Raw genomic sequence first — 15,589 nt, 5'->3', positions numbered from 1 at the left:
TTAGCTGGCGGGTCAGAACTTCAGTGCCTGGCACAGCAAGTCCTGCCTCGTAACTGTTGCCACCCCAATTGGGGGGGCACGCAATTTTGTGTTCTTAATGTCGCTCGCAGAGCTTTTTATTCTCTCAGTAACAAGAAATAGTGTAACCATATTTCAACAGTATTCTTATTAATAGCAACCTACCAGGATCAAACTGAATTAAGCTTGCTGAGCTATGGGTGAAGTCTCTGCCGACTGTAGCTGATAATGCCTGCACCTGCAGAAGACAAACATTGAGATGTTAGTTAATCCACTAAATGATTGCATAATGTATCATTCACTTCTGTCTCATAGTACTCTGTCTTTGTGGAGAACTCAGGGTAGATTTTCAGCTTCATGTTGCCCGATAAATGAATGCAATTGAGCATATATCAATAATGCTAAATCTGTATCCATAATGTGCACGGAGCATTTTTAATGGAACAGAAGCTCCCAGCAAAAAGAGGTAGCAGCTTCATTTCAATATTTTAATGATGGGCAGATGACAAGGCATCAACAGGTGCCCATAATTATTAGACAATTGTGCAATACAGTTAGGCGTATGAACTTAAAATGCGAGGAATATTATTTGCTAAATTACTTTGCTTCAACCTTCATCTCTGTGCTTGCTGACCTACATTGGTCCACCAAAGCCTCAATTTTAAAATTCTCATACGTGTTTTCAAATTCCTCCAATGCATCGCCTCTTCCGGACTCTCTAACCTCCTCCAGCCCGACAACCCTACGAGATCTCTGCGTTCCTCCAATTCTGGCCTTTTGCGCATGCTCGATTTTAATCGCTACACCATTGGTGGCAGTGCCTTCAGCTACCTAGGCCTTAATCTCTGCAATTACCTCCATAAACCTCTCTGCCTGTCTTTCATCTCTTAAGACACTCCTTAAACCTACCTCTGCCCTAACATCTCCTTATGTAACTCGGTGAATTTTGTTTGATAACGCTACTATGAAGCGCCTTGGGACGTTTTGCTACATTAAAGGCACTACATTAATGCATGTTGTTGTTGTTAAGTACTCAGAATATGGACAGTGGGTTTCCACTCTATTTATGTTTTCTGGATGCGAGGAAGAGCAATGGAGATATACCAGCCAGATATGATTGGTCCCTTCGAGGCTGAGACCAGAAAAATTATAATGGGCAATAAGTAATTGGCAGAGACTTTAAGCAAATACTTTGTATCTGTCTTCATAGTAGACAGTTGTGTGCCACCTTTGCCTGCAAGAGAAAGGGAAGTGTGCCAGTGAGTGTGGTGCAATGTGTTTGGGTAATGTGCCTGACTTGGTTGAATAGCTGGCTGTGTGTCGAAGGTGTGAGCTGTGGGTGTGATACTTGCAGCAATGATAAGTGTGTGAGGGTGAGTTGAAGCTATGATTGTTGTTATATATGTGGACTTGTATTTACTCTGTACAGCCACCAGAGGGCTCATTTCCTGGAGAACCAAGGGATCCCATAATCCCTTGGGAGCCCGGGTATTTAAGGAGGCTTCAAAGGTTGGAGAGGCAATCTGGAGACTTGCAATAAAAGACTAAGGTCACATTTTACTTTGAGCTCACAGTGTTCAGTCTGACTCTTTCTCCATTGACAACAACTGGCGATGAGATACAGATAGCAAACCCAATGATGCAGAGAACAGTGGGCATCCTGGAGAAATTTTCGGAGGGAGATGATTGGGAAACTTTTGTGGAATGACTCGACCAATACTTCGTGGCCAATGAGCTGGATGGGGAAGAGAGTGCTTCCAAATGAAGGGCGATCCTCCTCACCGCCTGTGGGGCACCAATGTATGGCCTCATGAAGAATCTGCTCACTTCAGCGAAATCCATGGAGAAATCGTATGACGATTTGTGCACACTGGTCCGAGAGCATTTGAACCCGAAGGAAAGTGTTCTGATGGCGAGGTACCAGTTCTACACTTACAAAAGGTCTGAAGGCCAGAAAGTGGTGAGTTATGTCGCCGAGCTAAGATGCCTTGCAGGACATTGCGAATTTGAAGGACATTTGGAGCACATGCTCAGAGATTTTTTTGTACTTGGCATTGGCTACGAAACCATACTTCGCAAACCTTTGACTGTAGAGACGCCAACCTTGAGTAAGGCCATAGCGATAGCCCAGGCATTCATTGTCACCAGTGACAATACTAAGCAAATCTTTCAGCACACAAGTGCTGCTACAAGTACTGTGAACAAAGTGGTGTTGTTTTTGAATCATAAAGTATAGGGCAGATCACACATACCTGAAGCTGCACGTCCACAGATGACTCAGAGTCCACCATCAAGGGTGATGAATGCAAGGCCATTAACATCTTGTTGGCGCTACAAGGGGTGATCATCGTTTCCATTCATGCTGATTCAAAGAGTGCGTTTGCAAGGGCTGTGGAACAATGGGGCACCTCCAACGAGTGTGCAGGTGAGCTGCAAGGCCTGTTAAACCTGCAAACCACCATGTTGCAGAGGAGGATAGATCCATGGAGGATCACGATGAACCAAAGCCTCAGATAGAGGAGGCAGAGGTACATGGGGTGCACACATTCACCACAAATTGTCCCCCGATAATGTTAAATGTTGAACTAAATGGACTCCCAGTGTCAATGGAACTGGACACGGGCGCGAGCCAGTCCATCATGTGCAAAAAGACTTTCAAAAGGTTGTGGTGCAACAAGGCCTCAAGGCCAGTCTTAACTCCAGTTCGCACAAAACTAAGAACTTACACTAAAGAACTGATTCCTGTAATCGGCAGTGCTACCATAAAGGTCTCCTATGATGGAGCAGTGCACAAGCTACCACTCTGGGTGGTACCGGGTGATGGTCTCATGCTGCTCGGCGGGAGCTGGCTGGGAAAGATACGCTGGAACTAGGACGACGTCTGAACACTATCGCCCGCTGATGAAACTTTGTGTGCCCAGGTCTTAAACAAGTTCCCTTCACTGTTCGAACCAGGCATCAGGAAATTCCAAGGAGCAAAAGTGCAGCTCCACCTAATTCCGGGGGCGTGACCCATCCATCACAAGGCAAGAGCAGTACCGTACACGATGAGAGAAAGGGTAGAGATCGAGCTAGACTGGCTGCAAAGAGAGGGCATCATTTCACCGATTGAGTTCAGCAAGTGGGCCAGTCCTATTGTCCCAGTCCTCAAGGGAGATGGGACCATTAGAATATGCGGCGATTGCAAAGTAACTATCAACCGTTTCTCCTGCAGGACCAATACCCACTAACAAAGGTCGACGACCTCTTTGCAATGCTTGCGGGAGGAAAGACGTTCACAAAGCTGGATCTGACTTCAGCCTACATGACGCAGGAACTGGAGGAATCATCAAAGGCCCTCACCTGCACTCACAAAGGTCTTGTTATTTATAACAGATGCCCGTTTGGAATCCGATCAGCGATATTCCAGAGAAACATGGAAAGTTTATTGAAGTCGGTCCCGCACACCGTGATCTTCCCGGACGACATCTTGGTCACAGGTCGGAACACAGTCGAGCACCTGCAGAACCTGGAGGAGGTTCTTAGTCGACACAACCGCGTGGGGCTCAGGTTAAAATGCTCGAAGTGTGTTTTCCTGGCGCCTGAAGTGGAGTTCTTGGGAAGGAGGATTGCAGCGGATGGCATCAGGCCCACCAACGCGAAGACGGAGGCAATCGAGAATTCACCGAGGTCACAGGACGTAATGGAGCTGTGGTCATTTTTGGGACTCTTGAACTACTTTGGTAACTTCTTACCGGGTCTCAGTACATTGCTAGAACCACTACATGTCTTAGGGGGCGAAAGGGTTTGGGGCAAAAGCCAAGAAAATGCCTTTGTAAAGGCGAGAAAATTGTTATGCTCAAACAAATTGCTTGTGTTGTATGATCCATGTAAGCGTTTGGTACTAGCATGTAATGCATCGTCATATGGCATCAGGTGTGCTTTGCAACAAGCTAATGATTTCAGGAAAGTGCAACCGGTTGCTTATGCATCCAGGAGTCTGTCTAAGGCTGAGAGAGCCGACAGCATGATTGAGAAAGAAGCGTTAGCATGTGTCCATGGGGTAAAGAAAATGCATCAATACCTGTTAGGGCTAAAATTCGAATTGGAAACTGACCATAGGCCACTTATATCCCTGTTTTCCGAGAGTAAATGGATAAATAACAACGCATCGGCCCGCATCCAGAGATGGGCGCTCACGTTGTCCGTATACAACTATGCCATCCACCACAGGCCAGGCACAGAAAACTGCGCCGATGCTCTCAGTCGGCTGCCATTGCCCACCACGGGGGTGGAAATGGCGCAGCCGCAGATCTCGCCATGGTTATAGAAGTATGAGAGTGAGCAATCACCCGTCACTGCCTGGCAGATCAAAACCTGGACAAGCCAGGACCCCTTATTATCTCTAGTCAAAAGCTGTGTGCTTCACGGGAGCTGGTCCAGTGTCCCAGTGGAAATGCAGGAAAAGATAAAGCCGTTCCAGCGGCGCAAAGATGAAATGTCCAAACAGGCAGACTGCCTTCTGTGGGGCAATCGAATAATGGTCCCCAAGAAGGGCAGAGCCACCTTCATCAATGACCTCCACAGTACCCACCCAGGCATCGTAATGATGAAAGCGATAGCCAGATCTCACGTGTGGTGGCCCGGTATCGATGCGGACTTAGAGTCCTGCAGTCACAGACGTAATACATGCTCACAGTTAAGCAATGTACCCAGGGAGGTGCTGCTAAGTTTATGGTCTTGGCCCTCCAAACCATGGTCTAGGGCACACATCGACTATGCAGGCCCGTTCTTGGGTAAAATGTTCCTTGTGCTTGTAGACGCATACTCCAAGTGGATTGAATGTGAGATAATGTTGGCTAGCACGTCTGCTGCCACTACTGAAAGCCTGCGGGCCATGTTTGCCACTCACGGCTTACCCGATGTCCTGGTGAGCGACAATGGGCCATGTTTTACGAGTGCTGAGTTCAAAGAATTCATAACCCGTAACGGGATCAAATATGTCACATCTGCCCCGTTTAAACCAGCGTCGAATGGTCAGGCAGAGAGAGCAGTGCAAACCATCAAGCAAGGCTTGAAGAGGGTAACTGAAGGCTCACTGCAGACTCGCCTATCATGTGTCCTGCTTAGCTACCACACGAGACCCCACTCACTCACTGGGATCCTATCTGTTGAACTGCTCATGAAAAGGGCACTTAAGACAAGGCTCTCGTTAGTTCACCCTGATCTACATGAACAGGTAGAGAGCAGGAAGCTTCAACAAAGTACATACCATGATTGCGCAAATGTGTCACGCGAAATTGAAATCAATGATCCTGTATTTGTATTGAATTATGGACAAGGTCCCAAGTGGCTTCCCGGCACTGTCGTGGCCAAAGAGGGGAGCACGGTGTTTCGGGTCAAACTTTCAAATAGACTCATTCACCGGAAACACTTGGACCAAATCAAACTCAGATTCACAGACTATCCTGAGCAACCCACCTTGGACCCTACCTTTTTTGATCCCCCAACATACACACCAGTGGCAACCGGCACCACGGTTGACCACGAAGCAGAACCCATCATCCACAGCAGCCCTGCAGGGCCCAATACACCAGGCAACCCAGGAAGGCCAGCTGCATAGCAGCCCAGCAAGGGCCCAACAAATGATTCAACAACACCAGCTTTCACACCGAGACGATCAACCAGGGCAAGAAGGACCCCAGATCGACACATTTTAAATAGTTACACTATTGACTTTGGCGGGAGTGTTGTTATATATGTGGACTTGTATTTAGTCTGTACAGCCACCAGAGGGCTCATCCCCTGGAGTCCCAAGGGATCCCATAATCCCTTGGGAGCACAGGTATTTAAGGAGGCCTCACAGGTTGGAGAGGCACTCTGGAGACCTGCAATAAAAAACTAAGGTCACACTTTACTTTGAGCTCACAGTGTTCAGTCTGACTCTTTCTCCATACACAATTGAGGTATGAGTTGTGATTGCGAGAGACTGTTGGTAGATGATTGATGGGTGTATGATGCATTGAGCAGTGTGTGAGGCTAGTGCTATGGTTGGTGGGATATGGCATTTTAATAAAATCTTTCCTGGGATATGTCATTGCTGGCAATTGCCCATCGTAATTGCTTGAGAAGATGGGGATGGAGTATAAAAGCAGGGAAGTCTTGCTACAGCTCTACAGTGTATTGGTGAGGCCACACCTGGAATACTGCATGCAGTTTTGGTTTCCATATTTACGAAAGGATATACTTGCTTTGGAGGCAGTTCAGAGAAGATTCACTAGGTTGATTCCAGAGATGAGGGGGTTGTCTTATGAGGAAAGGTTGAGTAGGTTGGGTCTCTACTCATTGGAATTCAGAAGAATGAGAGGTGATCTTATCGAAACGTGTAAGATTATGAGGGGGCTTGACAAGGTGGATGCAGAGAGGATATTTCCACTGATAGGGGAGACCAGAACTAGAGGGCATAATCTTAGAATAAGGGGCCGCCCATTTAAAACAGATGAGGAGAAATTTCTTCTCTGAGGGTTGTGGATCTGTGGAATTCACTGCCTCAGAGAGCTGTGGAAGCTGGGACATTGAATAAATTTAAGACAGAAATAGACAGTTTCTTTAACGATAAGGGAATAAGAGGTTATGGAGAGCGGGCAGTGAAATGGACCTGAGTCCATGATTGGATCAGTCATGATCGTATTAAATGGTGGAGCAGGCTTGAGGGGCCATATAGCCTACTCCTGCTCCTATTTCTTACGTTCTTATGTTCTTATGGTAGTGAGCCACTGCAGTCCGTGTGGTGAAGGTACAGTGCTGTTATGGAGGCAGTTCCACGATTTTGACTCAGCAACTATGAAGAAACGGCGATATACTTCCAAGTCAGGATGATGCGTGACTTGGAGGGGAACTTGCAGGTGGTGCTGTTTGCATGAGCTTGTTGCCCTGTCCTTCTAGGTCGTGGGTTTGGGAGGTGCTGTCAAAGAAGCCTTGGCGAGTTGCTGCAGTGCATCTTGTAGATGATGTACACTGTAGCCACGGTGTGCCGGTGGTGGAGAGTGTTCGGGGCTGTAATTGCCCCTCTGAAAAATGGCCATTTGTACCTCAACCCGGCGGCCATGCTGCGGAGTCCAGTGAAATGGCCGCCGACATTGGAATTCCCCGACCCGCTTTTGCAGCGGTCTGCAGCTCTCCACCTTGTCCCGTCACTTCCCCGGCGGTGATTGACAGCACTCAGCGTGGCATCACACCGCGCGCCGCCGAGGTCCCGGGCCGGAAGCACAATTCCCCTTCAAAGGTCGGCCGGCCGCTCGGCGCTGCGAAGAGTTGGATTATTGAGGTGGTGTATCGTTGCTGATTGAGAATGCCAGAGTGGATTAAGGGGCAAGTGCTTTAGTGAGATTTATTTTCGGCGACTTTGTTGCGTTGTTTAAGTCACAGTGCAAGGTCACTTCGAGGAGACTGAGCTTGTGGAGGCCTTGGAGATGGGGGGAGTGCTTGGAGGCCAACGCCTTCTGCGCATTGTGCGTGCCGCTGAGGCTCGGAGGAGATGGTGGCACCAGGGAAAATGGCTGCAGAGGCAGTGGGCAAGGGCTACAGACATCATAGCGGACCAGCGTAGAGTGGGCCAGGGAGATGGTCACAGAGGGCAAGAAAGAGAGGTGCCACACGAAGGCCCTCAACAAGGGCTTCCACCAAGGAGGAGAGTTCGGTAATCCGACCCCCCCCCAACCCCACCAGATAATGGGCGAGCAGCCCAGGAGACAGCCTACAGTGGAGTCAGATGCTGGGCAGCAGCAGCCTGCAGAGTTGGAGGAGGCAGAACAGCAGGAGGGAGCAGCGAATGAGCCAACTCGCATAGAAAGATGGCCACACAGAAGTGGGGGCGAGGGGGCATATCACAGAAGAGTCTTCCGGCAGCAATTTGCAAATACACATATGAGTGATGATCAGTTCCTTTACAGACTGAGATTCGGAAGAATGTCGTCACTGAGATCCGTAATCTCCTGCAGCCGGAATTGGAGCCACAGACACGGGTGAGGACAGCCCTGAGCGTGGCATCGAAGGTCACAATAACCTTCAACTTCTATGCCGCAGGCTCATTCCAAGCTGCCACTGCAGACATCTGCAACATTTGTCAGTTTGCTACCCACACAGTGACACGTGAGGTCACAGATGCTATGTATAGGAGAAGGGCCGACTACATCTCCTTCTCCATGACCAGGGAGCAGCAGTTGGAATGCTAGACTGGATTTATGCGCATTGCATGCTTCCCCAGGGTCCAGGGGGTGATTGACTGCACCCATGTAGGTCTCAGGGCACCACACCAGGCTGCTGAGCAATTCAGGAACCGCAAGGACTTCCTGTCCCTCAATGTGCAACTAGTTTGTGACCACAACCAAAAGATAATTCATGTGGATGCCCGATACCCTGGCAGTGCCCACGACTCATTCATACTGTGCCAGAGCGGTGTGCCACACGTCTTCACTGGTCCCAACGGACATTGCAGCTGGCTACTGGGTGACAAGGGCTACGCGCTGAGCACTTGGCTCATGACTCCTCTGCACAACCCGAGAACTGAGGGGCAGGTGGCCTACAATGAGAGTCTGACGGCCACCAGGATCATCATCGAACACACTATAGGAATTCTTAAGCAGAGGTTCCGTTGACCACTCAGGGGGTGTGCTGCAGTACTCACCTGAGCGTGTCTCCATATTTGTGGTGGTCTGCTGCATGCTCCACCACCTCGGCATCATGAGGTCGCAGCCATTAGAGGGCGATGCAGCAGTGGCACCTGTGCAGGAGGAGGAGGAGGCTCAGGAGGAGGAGCAGGAAGCACGTCCCCATCCTAACCCTGCAAAGGAAGCTCAATGCCGTCTCATAGCTGCCTGCTTCTCATAAGTAAATGCCCACAAGCCTGCATCTAGCATTTCCATGGGCCAACCTGTGAGCCCTCTCACAAACCATTCCCACACACTGAAATGACAGAGCTGATCACAAATTCCAAAGACTCAATAAAGATTTATTACAACTCAAACAACGGGTCTCAAAAACACTCATCATCCATTATCACCCTTGTCCAACTCCTTGTTACACCTCTTACGCAGACCTATTCTTACAGTATGCAGCAGTTTCTCCCCTGTGGCTGCCTCATGGCTTTGGGAAGGCGGCTGTGTGTGTGTAGAGGAAGCTGCAGATGTCCTTCTCGGATGCCCTTGACCAGCTGTGGTCCTGGAAGGGCTGGATGCAGACTGGGCCGCATCCTCCTGTGTGCCTTCAGTCGGAAGTAGCTGGGGCGAAGCCATGGTTGGCAGCAATTGCGCACTGGCATGTCTCGGCTCAGGGCTGCTGTGAACCGGCGAGGCAACACAGGTCGGTGGGGTGTGGGGATCCGTCGTGGACCCAGATGTCGCTAAGCCTCCAGCTGACACTGCATGACAGCAGCCACACTCTGGAAGCCATCAGAGACGACAGCAGTCAGAAGCTCCGTGCCCTGTTGCCCAGAGCTCATGAGAACATTCTGAGCTTCCAGGGCAGCAGCCATCCTGTGCAAAGAAAGGTCAAGACAAACTGAAGACACAGCTGCAAAACCTGCCCTTTAAGAAGGCCAAGAGGCAGCTGCATCGTAAGCAGATGGTTTTGCATCAAATGGATAAGATGGGAATTTCTCAGTGCAAACACCACACCACCGAAAACAGCCATTACCACTGGGAATTAAGACTCCGCTCCAAAAAAAGGGCAATTTCAATCTTATTACCACCGCAATCATATCGGTGGTAACGGACAGCAATTTCGAGCACTTAATGTTTAAGGTGGTGGATGGAGTGCCATTTAAGTAGGCTGCTTTGTCCTGATTGAGTGTTGTCTTGAGTGTTGTCGGAGCTGCATTCATCCAGGCAAGTGGAGAGTATTCCATCATTTGAAGGTGCATTCACTCACCTTGACCACTTGTGTGAGGGCATTAAACTTCTTGTGGCACTGAATTCAGGTCCTGTGGTCAACTGACCTGACACTGATGGTTTGTACTATTTCTCCCATTGCCTTCTGGTGTGCTGCTTGGAAGGTCTCCTGCCCCCTGCGGGTACAGGACCTAATGTTTTCTGTGCACCCCAGGACCAAGGCCTCTAGGGCCGCATCTGAGAACCTCCTTGCCCTCTCTCTTCCCTATTGACCCATGGCTTCAGAGTGATGATGAGGTGCTTCTGCAACAAAGCACCTTCCTTTTAGGTGGTGCAGAGAGCCTAGTTGAGTGTTGTTGGAGCAGGACTAATCCAGGCACGTGGAGAGTATTTCAACACACTCCTAGATGGTGGAAAGGCTTCGGAGAATTAGGAGGTGAGACATTTGCCGCAGAATACCCAGCCTCTGACCCGCTCTTGTTGCCGCACTATGTATGTGCCTGGTCTAGTTAAGTTTCTAGTCAATGGTAACTCCCAGGATGTTGATGGTGGAGGATTCAGTGATGATAATGCCATTGAATGTCAAGGGGGTAGTGGTTAGATTCTCGCTTATTGGAAATAGTCATTGCCTGGTACTTGTACGGCATGAATGTTACTTGCCACTTACCAGCCCAAGCCTGAATGTTGTCCAGGTCTTGCTGCATGTGGGCACAGACTGCTTCATTATCTGAGGAGTTGTGAATGGAACTGAACACTTGTGCAGTCATCAGCGAACATCCCCACTTCTGACCTTATAATGGAGGGAAGGTCATCGATGAAGCAGCTAAAGATAGTTGGGCTGAGGACACTGCCCTGAGGAACTCCTGCAGCGATGTCCTGGGCTGAGATGATTGACCTTCAACAACCACAACCATCTTCCTTTGTGCTAGGTATGACTCCAGGCAGTGGAGAGTTTTCCCCACGATTCCCATTGACTTCAATTTGACTAGGGCTCAGTCAAATGATGCCTTGATGTCAAGGGAAGTCACTCTCACCATCCCTCTGGAATTCAGCTCTTTTGTCCATGTTTAGACCAAGGCTGTAATGAGGTCCAGAGCCGAGTGGTCCTGGTGGAACCCAAACTGAGCACCGGTAAGCAGGTTGTTAGTGAGTAATTGCCACTTGATAGCACTGTCGACAACACCTTCCATCACTTTGCTGATTGAGAGTAGACTGATGGGTTAGTAATTGGCCGGATTATATTTGTCCTGTTTTTTGTGGGCAGGACATAGCTGGGCAGTTTTCCACATTGTCGGGTAGATGCCAGTATTGTCGCTGTCCTGGAACAGTTTGGTTAGAGGCATGGCTAGTTCTGGAGCACAAGTCTTCAGAACGACAGCCAGTATTCTGTTGGGGCCCATAGCCTTTGCTGTATCCAATGCACTCAACCGTTTCTTGATATCACGTGGAGTGAATTGAATTGGCTGAAGGCTGGCTGCTGTGATGATGGGGACTTCAGGAGGAGGCCGATATAAATCATCCAGTTGGCACTTCTGGCTGAAGATGGTTGCAAACACTTCAGCCTTGTCTTTTGCACTCGTGTGCTGGGCTCCGTCATAATTGATATGCTGTGAGCCTATGCTCACTGGAAACTGCTTTGAAACTACCTAATCTAATTTTATGTAGGTCCCTTCCAGCCAGCACAGCCAACTTCCCTCCATCAGTTTGGGCAGGAGCCAAGTGTACAACAAAGTGATATAACTCACAGCCTAGTATATTATTGCACCTCATATATGTAAAGACTGATTTTACACATGTATGCTCCCAGTTTGGAGCCTTGCCTGCTAGGAACACATATGGAGAATTCACAGGCATGTTCCCCATAAATATCTGCACAAAGGAAAATCATGGGAGTCATACTCACAATTTCCTGAGAAATTTCCTTTGGGCAGATATTTATGGGGTTCAACAGGTGAGGGTCCGAGCATTTTTAAACTTAACCCATTGATGTCCTCATCATGCAATCATGACTCCTTTGAGGCTTCCATTGATGCTAACAAATGCATTGACAGCCAGAGGTGATTTTAAACATAGTGCAAAGGATGCAAACAACTACAGATACTGTACCTTTATAGTAACGTAAGAGGGATCAGCACTGTATCCTTTCCTGATAACCTTAACAGAGAGAGTGCCTATGTCTTCACAGACTTTGTAGCAACTTGCAGCCATTTCAATCCTGGACCATTTTAGTTCCATTCTGTACAGAAATTCAACATTGTTTTTTTAGCTATACAGCTAATCCTTAACTGATGTTCACAGGAGTTAAAGCAATCATGTATATCTCAAAAATACATCCTAAATTAAATCACCCATATGCACCATGGTCTCTGATATAACATCTGTTATTTATCCAGGTTTATTCAGCAGTCTGGGCTCTTCAGTGCCAAGACTGCTGTTCTTTGGCCGCTGTTTTTTGGACGCCGAGAGTGCCTGCCCTACACTGAGATGACCTTGTGCTATAATATATGGCATTGCCAGTGGCTGTGAAAGTCACTTCAGTCCTCACATTTAATGAATCATGCTCATTCCAGGCATGCTGCTCTGCACTCTTATGGAGAGTACCAAGCAGGACAAACCTTCTCACACCCACTGCATGCATCTTAACTCGCACTTTACCAGCCATGAAACAGGGCCTCTGGTGCTGGGCTGTTCCATCACTCGTCCACCAATTCTATTTTGTCTATTAGCTTAGGTGTCACATGTCTGCAACACAGGGCAACCGCAAAGGAGCAGCACTTGCCAAATCAAGCTGACGACATTCATCCATGACACAACTTGATTTGAACATTGTTCTAAGTATTTATTTACGACTGGTTACAAGGAAATGGGAGGCCAGCATAAGATGGCTATAGATTTTATTGGAGGAACTGAGCATGAACGTGTCGGTGGTGATTTGGGCAGGGCTACATTGCAAATGTGATTGTTGACCGAGGAAAAGATGTACCTTTGGCGCTCTTGGTACACATCTTGTATAAGCATCTGGCCCACCAATCTCCCCTGCTGCACTGCTGGTTCTGTGGAAAATGTCTCACTGCCACAACACTACCATGGCCTCTCATTCTCATTCCATGCTGCACTGCTGTCCTTTGGGGAGAATACCACCAAGCAGGGTAACCCTCCTTGCACTCTCATCACGTATCGTAGCATTCACTTTGCCAGCCATGAAACACAGGTCAGATGCTCGGCTGTTCCATCACTTACCTGCAAGAGTTTGTTTCAGGCCTATACATTGGGTTGTCTTTCAATTTATTTCTGTTTTGCACACCTTTCCTATCCGTAGCTGTTATTGGGTTAAATGCCTTCTATAAATATAAGAATTTTTGCCACATCCTGTTATTTTTCACCTAAATTACGATTTTCCGGTCCCCACCCTTCACCAATTAGGCTAGCTTCATGCACAAAGCCAAAGCTGTATTGGGAGCTGTGAATAATAATGTACATGCAATGCATTAACTTTGGAATATGGTGCACTCATTTGCTAATGAGGTTTTCTGCCAGCAATAACAAGCTTAATCAGTGTGACACACATCTGGAGCACTGGAGTACTCAGGCACTGACTTTCACTGTACAGTAATTTTGAAATGTTCACAAAGCAGACAGATGGTACATGAGGACTAATCGAGACTCACTAAGTTGTTGTTTCATAACACTCCAATACTGCTGGTGTTGAGCTTAGCACAGACAGCAATTTCCAGGCAATACAGAAATCAAAGAAAGGACCACCATTGCTTGCCAATAACTTAGTGAGTAGATGCAATGGACAGAACCATTCAAATCAGGAACGTCCTAGGTTGACTCCTGATCTGAACTGAATCTAAGTCAAAGAGATTTTAGCTGGGGAGCAGAGGCAGAAAATCTTGGGAAGAGCTTTTGCACCTACTATGCACTAGGATCGCATTTTATTTAAATACTTAATCCGCACTACATATATGGCATTGAAGGTAGGACTTTTCTACTCTGTGTTTAAAGTGGGCCATATTTTGGAAGGTTTCCTTGGAACATAGAAGGTGCGTCATGCATGAATAATGTCTGTGTTTTTATGATGTGAGAAAGGCAGAAGGGTTTCCAATTGATTAACATGCATCCAAAGTCCAGATGCAGCTGGTTGAGGTGAAAGTGTCTGATGCAGCCATGCCATACATTACACTTGAAGCAGCTGCATTCAGGATGCACGTACCATGGCAAATTGTTGAACTGTGTCTCATCTACACTGATGACCTCCTTATGCATGGAACGGTGCTCACCTCTTTCCAAGCAGCCTGGAAAAACAACGACTGAAGAGGATGCCCCCTGACTCCAAGATGACAACTTTCCTTTGCTGCACCCCCTCAGCATTATCCTCTAGGTCAGTCTCTTTCTTCCCTGGGCCCTCAAATTCCCATCAGCCATCTGTTTCAAATAGTTCATGTAATTTTTCCTATTGTAAACTTCCATTGCTCAAATCAGATGGACATTTTTAAGGCTTGGCTTGGCAACACGCTTTAAAATCTACTGCCTCATCAAATCTCCCACTCTCATGGCTGCATGCGTTCAGTGCTTATCCCAATTGCACACTAACTATAAAAGTGTGCACACCTCACAAAGCCCCATGAGAATGTTCTATACACTTCTGAAAATGGGCGCACAGTTCCAGATGTACCACCACTGTGTATCTAACATAAAATAGTGTCCTTTGTGGAAGCAGAAGCAAATCAGAATCACTTCGAGGCAACACACCAGGAAAACATTAATTCCACTTTATAACTATTGTTTTTATATTTGATTTGTCTGAAAAATCAAAAGCCTGGACCTGCTCTAAAGAATGCAATCTCTTTAGAAGATTAGGCATTCTACAAACTTACATTTCTGGTGCATTCGAATTTCCTGCAGTGTCAGATATTTTGAACTCAAAACTGTCAGATGTCAGTTCTATGGAGGGACTGATAATGTAGCGAACTGTTCGTCTGTCCACCTCTCTCTGAGTAAATGTACCTCGAATGTATCCACCTGTAATAAGATAAACTCTTTGACATCAAATTAATTTATTTTACTGAGGCAAGAGGCATTAGTACAATTTATGAACATATTGTAAAATGACAAGAAGCTATCTGGTAGATTTTCCATTCTGAATAGGTAGTGTCAACAGAGCAGAAGCTCTTGCCAGATCTCTGTCCACTGCGTGCCGTAATTGGTCTGTAGCCAACGTTTTAAGCCGGCCTACAGTAATCTCCCTCAAAATGGGTGAATGTTTTTCATATTGAAGTCAGACAATGAAAATGAATATTGAAATGAGTGCAGCCTCAGTTCCCTAGAGGTTTTGCAGGGAATGTGTGGTGCACTTCGACCATCCTTATGAAACAGATAAAGGCTGTTTTATAGGGGAGCGAAAATGAAACAATGAAAATGTGTTCGAAATAACCGAAAATGGGGCCTGTAATCTCACAGTAAAATTTTCATCGCTTTTATGTGGAACCATCCAAATATGGGGGGTGGGCAGTGGATGCTACTTGCAACCATCAGTCATGACAGGAGAATATGTGGGCAAAGATCTGGCCTCATGATATCCCACCCAATTTTACTGATAGGGTCAGCCTGATCGACATGCAGAAATCCAGAAATCCAAACTGTCATAACACTAAGGGGCCGAAATTCAGGTGGGCCAGAAAGTTGGCGCACCTATGAATTTT

The 15,589-nt window shown here is 47.3% G+C and overlaps 1 protein-coding gene across 3 annotated transcripts in view; it reads right to left on the bottom strand.

Moving 5' to 3' along the window:
- frem1b (Fras1 related extracellular matrix 1b) overlaps positions 1-15,589 on the bottom strand; it is a 304,502-nt gene that overhangs the window by 38,857 nt on the left and 250,056 nt on the right. For all 3 annotated transcript variants that reach the window (XM_070886932.1, XM_070886934.1, XM_070886933.1), the window contains exons 27-29: positions 14,765-14,909; positions 11,991-12,120; positions 184-256 (exon numbers count right to left, since the gene is read on the bottom strand). In XM_070886932.1, the coding sequence (XP_070743033.1) occupies positions 184-256; positions 11,991-12,120; positions 14,765-14,909 (348 nt within the window). The remainder of the gene's footprint in view (positions 1-183; positions 257-11,990; positions 12,121-14,764; positions 14,910-15,589) is intronic.

The sequence above is a fragment of the Pristiophorus japonicus genome, chromosome 8 (genome assembly GCF_044704955.1).
Source record: "Pristiophorus japonicus isolate sPriJap1 chromosome 8, sPriJap1.hap1, whole genome shotgun sequence".
Classification (NCBI taxonomy): Eukaryota; Metazoa; Chordata; class Chondrichthyes; family Pristiophoridae; genus Pristiophorus; species Pristiophorus japonicus.
The sequence above is the reverse complement of the archived record's forward strand: the minus strand, read 5'-3'. Positions and strand labels throughout refer to the sequence as shown.